The 11,076-nt window shown below is 42.3% G+C and overlaps 1 protein-coding gene across 2 annotated transcripts in view; it reads left to right on the top strand.

Moving 5' to 3' along the window:
- Positions 1 to 10,670, top strand: part of PPP2R2C (protein phosphatase 2 regulatory subunit Bgamma) — a 212,042-nt gene extending 201,372 nt beyond the window's left edge. For both annotated transcript variants that reach the window (XM_044417785.1, XM_044417784.1), the window contains exons 8-9: positions 2,572 to 2,663; positions 9,288 to 10,670. In XM_044417785.1, coding sequence (XP_044273720.1) covers positions 2,572 to 2,663; positions 9,288 to 9,579 — 384 coding nt within the window. In that variant the 3' untranslated portion in view covers positions 9,580 to 10,670. The remainder of the gene's footprint in view (positions 1 to 2,571; positions 2,664 to 9,287) is intronic.
- Positions 10,671 to 11,076: the final 406 nt, after the last annotated feature.

Raw genomic sequence — 11,076 nt, 5'->3', positions numbered from 1 at the left:
CTCAGAAGAAATGGAGTAGCCTTCATAGTCAATAAAAGAGTAGGAAGGCTACTCCATTTCTTCTGAGGGATTCTTGCCTGCAGTAGTATACTTGATGGTCATCTGAATTAAATTCACCCATTCCTGTCCATTTTAGTTCACTGATTCCTAAGATGTCGATGTTCAGTCTTGTCATCTCTTGTTTGACCACATCCAGCTTGCCTTGATTCATGGATCTTACATTCCAGGTTCCTATGGAATATAGAACTTTACAGCATCGAACTCTCCTTTCACCACCAGATACATCTGCAACTGAGTGTCCTTTCGGCTTTTACCCAGTTGCTTCATTCTTTCTGGCGCTACTAGTTCTAGCCCTCTGCTCTTCCCCAGTAGCACATTGGACACCTTCCGACCTGAGGGGCTCATCTTCCGGTGTCATATCTTTTTGCCTTTTGGTACTGTCCATGGGGTTTTCCCGGCAAAGATACTGGAGTGGGTTGCCATTTCCTTCTCCAGTGGATCAGCTTTTGTCAGAGCTCTCTGCTATGACCTGTCTGTCTTGGGTGGCCCTGCACAGCATAGCTCATAGCTTCATTGAGCTACGCAAGCCCCTTCGTCACGACAAGGCAGTGATCTATGCAGGAGTAATCCATCTCCTACAAGCATCAAAATTAGAAATATCCTGTAGGCATCATGGAGAAACTGGCTGCAGTGCTAATATATACTACCTTTAAAAAGGAAAAAGAGTTTGCAGCTATTGTGCTTATCCAAGGTGGATAGAACAAGTTTATCATTTTGGTTAAGAAATCTAAATAGTTTTAGCCAGTGGGTGTTTCCTTGGGTGTCAAGGAGATAGAGAAATATAAATATATTTACTGCCAAGCAGTCAGTTAAAACATTGTTCTTCATGTGCCCTTGATTTGTTAATATTTTAGGTATGGAAGGAAGTATTTATACCCCCTCATCCAGTTACATTTAGATATACATCATGTATGGAAGAAAATATAAACCTAAGTAGTTTAACGACTGCTGATAAATATATTTACTAATAATTTAAAGTTTTTAATTAAGTCACAGTATGCAGGATAACTTCAGGTTTGAATATTTTTGATTTATGAGATAATGTATAGGATATTTCTAATTATGTGACAATAAGGCTGTTATTTGGTTCAATATATATTGTTTCCCACTGGTGAAGACCATTGTTGACCAAATGGTCCATGTCCTGATGTGTGTATGCCCAAAATACATAACAGGGAAATGTTTTCTTTTAAAGAATTTATTCTCAAAAATAACCTACTACCAACAAATCGTTCCAAATGCCACACCTGAGCAGTCCTCAGTTGGCCCTTTTACACATTGATCATTAAAAGGTTACATGTAACACAGTTAACACTTTCCCATAGATTACAGAAGGGAAAAGTTGCAATGGTGTGATCTTTCCCACTTGCATGCCAAAGATTCTCTGAAGAATGGTGTAAATCGCCCTTTGCTTGAGCTGCTGTTATCTGTCAAGTGCCAACTAGCTTTCTCTGATTAATGTTAGCTACATTTCAATGATGCACACATGTTGATTTCTAGAAAAGATGGTTTTTCTCAGGCCTGGTTATGTCATTCTCAATCTGACCTTCACATGAAGCAAGAATTCTTCTATGCTTAAAGTTTCTTTGTTCTTATCTGAACATTCAGTCCTGACATTTTAATAACCAGTTTGTAGTCCCTGGATTCAAAGATCACTCAGGGTTGTTTTTTCCCAAATTCTTAGGAATTTCTTCAACACCAGCTGCATTCTTTTATTCATTTTTCACCAACCAAGATGCGAACTCTCAAGTGCTAACCCTTAAGTTCATTATCCAAGAACCTCAAACTTTCCCAATATGCCAAGCACTTCAGCTATTTAGATTTTCAAACACATGATGGGTCTGACCCCCTTCTTTGCATCCCAGCCAAATCCACTACTTCTGTTTCTACAAGATCTTGAGAATAATGCACCTCAGAAAGGAGGCACCTGCCCACCAGCCACCCCTCCCCCCAAAAAAATCACCATCAAGGTCAAAATGAGTCTGGGAAAGGGCATTGTCAATGTGCAGAGCCTGAAATACAAACTAGTTGCAACACTGTATATATGTGACATCAAAAGACTGCTTATGCAATTTTAAAACTCCAGAAACATAGTATAGTATTTGTAGCATTTTAAAAATGTATCGTATAGTTATGAGTAATCTATTTACCTGTCTATCTAAAATGCATTTTTGAATCTTGGATTCATGAATGACTGTCCCAGAGTCACCCAGTGAGCTTCATGGCCAAAGAGGGACTAAAATCCAAGTTTTCCATGTTCCCATTCCAACACTCTAACCACTGTGCCGCACTGGCTCACTGTTGTATTTGTTTAGTTTCTTTTTGTTTTGTATATTGACCTGAGAGCTTCATCTATTAGGTGACTTGTAAAATAATAATGACAATAATGATGCTAGGAATGCTTGTGTACAGGAAATTTGACAAAGTGGTGGCAAATTACTTCAATCAAGACCTGTTGACATTGATACTCTCAATTTGGAATAACAAAGTTCTCTTTTGCTCACCAAATAGGTTCACGACTACCTTAGAAGCAAGCTGTGTTCCCTTTATGAAAATGACTGCATATTTGACAAGTTTGAATGCTCATGGAATGGATCTGATAGGTAATACATAAAATCCACCTGTCACTTCTCAATTTAGCTATGCAACAATCATGATGACAATCAAAAAATCATATCCCTCTTATAAATGATTCCTGCATGTCAGTATCAAGACATGTTTTACAAAATTATTCTTTGTTGCTTTCCTATGCATCAGAAATACATTGTGATAAATTATACTTATGTATCTTAAGCCAGCTGCTAAGAAGAGTGTTCAATATATGTCAGACATTTTTCCAGTAATTCTTGCAAAGCAATCAAGTTAGGTCAGCATTTTGTCTCCCTATTATGACTGGGTGCTGCTGGTGATTGATAGTGGCTTTCCTATGCCAACTAGTGAGCTCATGGCTTGGGCCCCGTGTGAGGAAAGAATTAAACTTCCTGGCATTATGCTGATTGTCACGCCATGCTACTGTTTAAATAAACTCAGTTGTATGAAATACATTGGCTCATACTCAATGGACTACTATAGTTCTCTCAGAAATGAGGGAGTATTGAGCCAGTTATGACTGGACACATTTGTCCTTGGTTATACCAAAAGTACAATAAACCTATTTTTATCTATTTCTTTATTTATATGCTGCCCCCTACTCCTAATGAAGTCTACAGAAATTATTAAAGCTAGAACAAAGGGAGTCACAGTCAACTATACTTTGCTGCACTGTCATGATACTTATTCAAAAATTACAGTATTTTTCCGTGTATAAGACAATACTTTTTCTTTAAAATATTTACCTAAAAATGGAGGGGCATCTTATACACAGGGGGCCGAGAGCAGAACCGCGGGTGCTCTTGTGCGGGGGGGGGGGGTGGACTGGCGTGATCGCCTGCACATGTGCAGGAGGAGTGGCAAGGCAGTGTGTGCACGTGCGCGGGGCAGCAGCTTGCTCCCTCAGAGATCAGTACGAAAAGTGGGGGACATCCTATCTATGGGGGCGTCTTATAGATGAAAAAATACGGTACTTGTGGACAACTCTTTCTGAATGTCCTAGAAATGTTCCCTGCCTCACAGATTTTTGGGAGGCATTTAATACTAGCTCTGCTTCATAGAAGGACATCCAAGCAAGATATATCAGGGGAAAAATTAGAATGCAGGAGAACACAGTAAAATAAGATCCAATCTTCAAATGCTTACCTGGGCAAATACCCCTCTCCCCTTTCTTTAAACAAGAAGAAAAGATTATCTTATATACTAGAACTAGGCTGAATTGTCCATTGGTGGTTTTTGCTTTGCATTGGATTGCATTGCTTTGCTTTCTGGTAGGCTCAAGCTCTAAACCTTTAATATTGCAGGTGGGACTGAAACACTAGACAGAAACTCTTCACTGAGGTTTGAATGTGATGACCTCCTATGGTGTAGGGGTATACCACAATGTCCCTCTAAAAGTCCAAGAATGAAGACAGGAGACATGAATTCTGATTATTTGGCATAGATTTATTAACTTGACCAAGTTAGCCACCTAACTTTCAATGTAGTCTGCCACCCAGCCTAAGACATAAGAGCAAGAATCAACCCACTCCCAATCTGTCAAGAGTGATTCTACCCTGACTGGAAGTGCCAGGCTGAAGTTCTCTGGGCAGCTTATAACTTTTCATTTTCATAAAAACGACACAATAAAATACCACAAAATCTTTCCAAAATTAAAAACAGTGAAAACAACATATGATGAAGAATAGTTCTGTAAAACACCTGGCAAGGAAAAGGACTGAAAGTCCTGGAATATCTATATATAGCTCTAAAAGCCTTGACATAAAGGACTGATTTAAACCAATGCGAAAAGATAAAGCTGATTTAAACTGGCATCAGGTGGGCTTCAGTGAGGATGTCATTCCATAGATGGGAGCAACACCACTGAGAAAGCTATCCCTGCTTGCTGCTTTCCAAGCTGCCTCTGGAAATATTGAAAGAATATTGAGTGTAGCATTGAAATAGATTGTTAGAAGCACTACATCAAATCTTGTCATCCCAAGACTTTATAGACAAGGTTAAGATCATACCTTGAGGCATACAGGCAGTCAATGTAAGCAGACCAGAACTGATCTTATATTCAGACCTATGAATCCTAGCTGCCTACCGCATTTTCCTCAAGCTGCAGCATCTGAACAGTGTTCAAGGATAGTCCCATGTAGAGTACTTTGCAGTAATCTAATTTAGAGATTACTGGAGCATAGATTACTGAAACTGGGCTATCCATGTCCAGGTAAAAGCATGGCTGGGCCACTGGTCAGAGATGGTGGAAGGCACGCTGTGCTACTGAGGCCACCTGAGCCTAAAATGAGAAAGATAGAACAAGAAGAACCCCAAGCTATCAACCTCCTTCCTAAAGGGGCTGCAACTCCAGAACAGTTTGAAAACCTTCCATCTGATCAGGGGGACTACCCATTAACAACATCTCAGTTTTAGATGGATAGAACTTCCATTTGTTATCCCTCATCCAGTCCATTGCCACAGCTTGGCACCAGTTTAGGACATCCAGTCTCACTTGATGATGATGAAAAGGAAAAATTGAGCTGTGGCAACATACTCTAAATGCCAGCCGAATGCACTCAGCAGTTCATGGGGGGACCAGTCATACTAGCGAATCCAAGGGGTTGAATGATATTCCCCAAGCATCATGTTATGGTGCTGACCCTCCAAGTAATGGCAGAAACCACTGCAAAACAGTACCCCCATTACCAACTCAGAGGACTGCCCCAGAAGGAGCTGCTGAGAGATCTATGAGTATCAACAGGACTGTACTCCCTCTGGCTGCATTCACAAAACATGACAAATAACCCTGTATGGTTAGCCTGGTTCATTGTGTGTGTGTTTTTTTACCATGATCTATCTAAGAGACAATCAAGTGTTTTCTATGTCATCATGGTTTCCACCTGCTCCACTCAGTCCTCCTACTGTTGGAAGATATCCCATCAGCCACTGTGCCTGAAATTCAGTCCCAGGGTGCATCTTTCCCTGCCTATGTCACCTAATTCTCCCTCTTTACTTCACACATAAAGGCTGGGTGGCTGAAGCAAGATCACGGAGACCATAATCCTGGGTTCAGACAACATGTCAAGCTATGGTGGTACCTAAATAAATAAATAACATAGAACAAACTGTTGTTTCTTATTATGGTTTGCAAAGACCAAACTTACCATTGTGAAATATCACAACTGAGTTCAGACAACACAGTAGACAGATAATGGGAAAAAATTGCCATGGCTTGTTGTGTTGTCTGGACCCAGTGCCTATCCCATAGATCATACAGGGTGATCAAAGTTTTTTCCATGCCAAAACCTGGACCAAGCCCCCAGTTGAAATTTATTCAGGTAATCTATCCATCAAGCGCTCGGAGTTGGTTGGCAACCATCTGCTCAAAAACTTTGCCCACAAAAGGAACATATGTGCCTAAAGCTATTAAGGTTTTCCAGGCCGATTGAGAATTTCTTCAGGAGCAGTCTCACTGCTGTCTATTTCAGGAAACTGGGGACCACTGCTCCTCATAAGGAGGCAGTAATTACCCCACTGGCCTAGTCAGTTGTTCCTTCCCTGCTGGCTTTTATAAACCAGGAGGGGCAAGTTTCCTGTAAAGAGCTGGTTGCACATACCTTTCCAGGCATGTTGTCAACATCCTCAAGTGCACCAAGTGAAATTTGTTCAATAAAACTAGACTAGATTGTGCTCTGGGTACATCATCCAATTCAATTACTTTAACTCTTACGCCTAAGTCCTGTTGGATGCAAGGGATTTTTTTTCCTGTAAGTGCCCAGCAAGTGCCTCAGATGGGTCTAAGATATTCTTGGAATAGACACCAGACACCCTAAACAGCTCTGGTGGGCAGCAGATACAAGTGGATGTAGTGAAATGTTGTTTCTTTACCATCTCCACTGCCAGTAAGAATGCCTGATTGTAGGCACACACCAGGTTTGATCACATTGACTAGGGGTTTTCCTTTATCTACATTCAAACTGGTATTGTTTCATTGTTCTCAGCTATGGGGTATACCATGGAGCTGCAGATGTTCTACAGCAGTTTGTTAACCATGTGGGCCATCTGTGTGTTCCAGAATTCAGCTAGGACTTTGACAGGAATGCTAGTCATATCAGCCATAACTGTTCCCTAACACCATAACTACTCCAGAAATTGTCCAAATCCATTCATGTCCAGGGCAAACCATTTTAATAGGTTCCACACCCTTGACACTCAGAATACCATTCTCATGTCTAGATCTGCCCCACAAAAAATGTCTAGAGTGTGTCCTGCTACATGTGTTGGGCCAATGCCATGTTGGAATAGTCTCAAGGTTGTCAGGGAGGCCATGAAATCCTGAGCTGCCTCAGACAAGATGTCATCAACATGAACCTTGAAATCCTCAGAACTAACAGCCTGGAGGAGCTGAAAACCTTATACAAGAACACTTCTGTCAGTTCAGGTAGAAAAACTGATGGGTTGCTGGGTGGGTAGTACACCAGCAGAATCCTTAATCTGTTCTGCTTGCTCCAAACCAGATGCAAACATTCTTAACAGGGCTCCTGGAGAGATTGAATTCTAATAGATCATGTCAACTCTACCTCCTGGCCTTGAAATCTACTCTAATGCTGAACCAAGTAACCCAGTCCCAACTGGGAGAGGCTAACTCCTCCCTGTTTACCCACCCAAGTCTCAATTACACATGCCAGATCAGCTGCCTCATCTACTAGTTAATCATGGCTGAAAGAGGTCTGCATTGATCTAGTACAGTGGTACCTCAGCTCACGAACACCTTGCTTCACGACCAAATTGGGTCGCGAACAAACATTTCATGAAAATTTTGACGTGGGTCACAAACTCTGTATTGGGTGGTGACCAAGATTGCAGCCATCTCCCCCCCCCCCTCCGAGTGGGGAGATGGCCACAATCACATGCAGGGAAGATGTGCGTGATCACGGGCGTGCTCCTGCAGGAAAGATGGGTGCAATCTCGTCCATCTCCCCACCCCCGAGTGAGGAGATGGCCATGATCCCGCTGGGGATGAGGGGGGGAGATGGCCGAGACCGCACCCGTCTTTCCCTCCCCAGTGCGCCCCATTTGTGCCTGTCTCTCCCCCCCCCCAGTGAGCCCACGATTGTGCCCCATCTCTCCCCCACCCCCCAGCATGCTGGGATGACAGGCGCCTGCAGGGATGACAGGCGCAATCTCAGTCGCGCTGGGGGGGGGGGAGATGGCCACAATGTTTGTCGTTCTCTGTCACTTTGCTTCACATTTTTCTGATTAAAAAAAAAGTTACAGAACAGATTAACCTTATTTGCATTGAACCTCATGGGGAAATTTAACTTGGCTCACGACCAGTTTGGGTCACAACCAGAGTCCTGGAATGGATTAAGTTTGTGAGCCAAGGCACCACTGTATTTAAAAGTAGCACCCAGAAGTCTGGAGGCACATGAAACTAGACACAGATTTTCATGAGAAAAGAAATACCAACGTTCTAATACAGACTCAAGTAATAGCTTCAGATGAAATCTAGAAAATTTCAATTAACTGTAGAGTTTGCTGATTTACTATTCTATGATCTACAGTAGCTAGCCCAAGTGTTAAGTGTCCATGCTGCAATAATGATTCCCTAAGCCTCCAAATGCAAAGTGTTACTGGCATTCTGTCCTGCTCTACAAGGGGCAGTGGCACAATGTATCTTAACCTGAAAATCAAACAAAACTTCAGCTGTGAACATGGCAAACTATGCACAAGTTATTAATGCCCTGAAGTAGAAAAGCACACATCAGTGTCCAGAACTGGATGACCTGGAGATCTGGGAATTCATTATATGCATAGTTGCCTGACTGTCACATCCCCACAAATGCCCCTCAAATCCCTCAGTGCACAGCCATCAAGACAGGAGGAGAAAAAAGATTCCTAGGAACGCCAGTCTCTTGCTAAACCTGTGGATAGCATTACATTCACCAATGCCCTTTGAAGTATCACCACAGCAACTTCCCACCCCCGCCCAGCAGCTGAATGCTATGCCGTAGGAATATACCACTATAAGTGTATGGGAACTTCTCCTATAGCTGAATCCTCACTGTCACTGGATTTGACCCTCTAACTTTGTGTAACACTATATGTCCGCTTCAGCATCACAAAACCCCTTCTTTGACCTTATGTCCTTGCAGGCAAAATTTAGGGCCCTTAATAACTCTGGCATCTTGTATCTTGTCCTATTCCTTAGAGTCTTCTCCAATACTGTACTAAAAATTTCAAAGATCAGACATGAGACAGTCTAGTCCAGTGGGGAAAGTCTTATTCAAAATGGTTATCTTCCCTTCTCTAGCCTTTTTTGATTGACTCCAGTTTCCTGCTTTTTCTTCTCAGCCTTAAGGGAGATGGAGGTAAACATTCTACCCTAAAAAGAGTCAGTATGTTGCACACCCGACTGACTCATATTTTCTGCTTATGCATATTATCTGGTATAATTATTCTGGAATATCCTGCCAAATGCAAGATCCATTGATATTAGAGTACTCCATTCTTAAAAATCAAACTACATATAATTTTAAAATAAAGCATGGCTGTGTTTTCTTGCCAACTCTCACTGAAATAAATGGGAATTATGCAGGTAGATTTTCCAGTGCACTTAGCAACGTAACATTCATCCTGTTTTTCTTCATCTGCAGTGTCATTATGACAGGGGCGTATAACAACTTCTTTCGAATGTTTGACCGGAATACAAAGCGTGATGTAACTTTAGAGGCCTCCCGAGAAAGTAGCAAGCCACGAGCAATTCTCAAACCTCGCAGAGTGTGTATTGGAGGCAAAAGAAGGAGAGATGACATAAGTGTTGACAGTCTGGATTTCACAAAGAAGATCTTGCACACAGCATGGCACCCAACAGAGAACATCATTGCTATTGCAGCCACAAACAATCTGTATATATTTCAAGATAAAATGAATTCTGAGATGCACTAGGGTTCCTTTTTGTAAACAAGCTGCTGGAGAGGAAATGTGTGTGATCATTGCGCTACCTGTAATACTAAATCTTTTACTTAAACGCAAATTCCACTGAATTCAATAGGACTGACTCTGTATTATAAAATCAAGGTCTGATGGGGATGGATTTACCCATTAAACTACTCCACTTTTACAATTTTAACAATTATTGGGCAGTACATGAAAAATTAATAATAATAATAAACACCAAATTCACTGTAACAGCTACTGATATGCTTCAAAATAAATTATCCATTAAGGAAAGGTGACTGTGTCTTCATCACTAGTTTTGTTTCAGAAAGATGACTTATGCTACAAGCAGAGCTGTAGAGTGAAAACTCCAATCCCATATATCAGAAAGATGACATGGCTGGCCACACTGAGCATTCTGATCTTTTAAAAGTGTGATTTATACAGGGAACTTATACCGACTGCCCATGTTGCTCTATGGCCATGAAGGCTCTATTGGATGGCAGCACTTACTGCTCATGACATACACTGAAAGCAAGAGATGTATAGTGCGCTCTTTTCTGTACTGTTTGTTTCATGGCACCACTGGGATGCTTGTTGCAGAAGCAGAATGCAGTGATGCAGTAACTTCCTTCCTCTTCCCTGGTGTTGCAGGAAGAATCCCTTTGAGTCGTGATGTGAAGAAATCGAGCAGTTTCTAGAGCAGTACAATAACCTAGGCAGGTTATGGGCTTTCCCACACTAGACCATTGAAGATGCAACTGGACAGCCATCTGAGAGGGATAGTTTAACTCATTGTTCTGTACTGGGCAAGTGGTTCGACACAATGGCCCCCTGGCCTCTTCCAATTCTTCTATGATTCTGTAACTGTAATAGCTGAGTGCTTCTGGCCAGGCTCAATTTACATTTCATATGCTAACCCAACCAGAATATAATATTCATACAAACTATAAGGGAACCCACAAAAGTAGTTCAGTAGACAACCAGTCTAAATGTCTTTGTGGAGGTGGGCAGAGTGGGAAAACAATAGAAACATAGAAAAAGAGCAAATCAGAAGGAGGCCTCCTGGGCCATTTAGTCTGACCGTCGACTCCAGCCGGCTCCACTCACGACATGCCCACCATGAACATGTCTAGCCTATCTTTGAACACCCTCACCAATGTGGCCTCAACCACCTCCCGTGGAGGCGCATTCCTGAGCTTCACTCCATAGGAGCGCATCCTGCCCTCCTCTGCAGGGGAGAACAGGTCTCTACCCACATCCGTGTGACACCCCCTCACATACCTGTATGTCACCAGCAGATCCCCTCTGAGTCTCCTCTTCTCCAGGCTGAAGAGACTCAGTTCCCTCAGTCTCGCCTCATACCCCATCCCATGCAAACCGGCCACCAACCGTGTGGCCCTACGCTGCACTGACTCGAATCTGGCTATATCCTTCCTGTAATGAGGGGCCCAAAACTGAACACAATACTCCAGTTGGGGGGGCACCAGAGTCGTACAGAGTGGT

This window comes from Varanus komodoensis, unplaced genomic scaffold (genome assembly GCF_004798865.1).
Source record: "Varanus komodoensis strain SLA01 unplaced genomic scaffold, ASM479886v1 scaffold9, whole genome shotgun sequence".
In the NCBI taxonomy this organism is placed as follows: domain Eukaryota; kingdom Metazoa; phylum Chordata; class Lepidosauria; order Squamata; family Varanidae; genus Varanus; species Varanus komodoensis.
The sequence above is the reverse complement of the archived record's forward strand: the minus strand, read 5'-3'. Positions and strand labels throughout refer to the sequence as shown.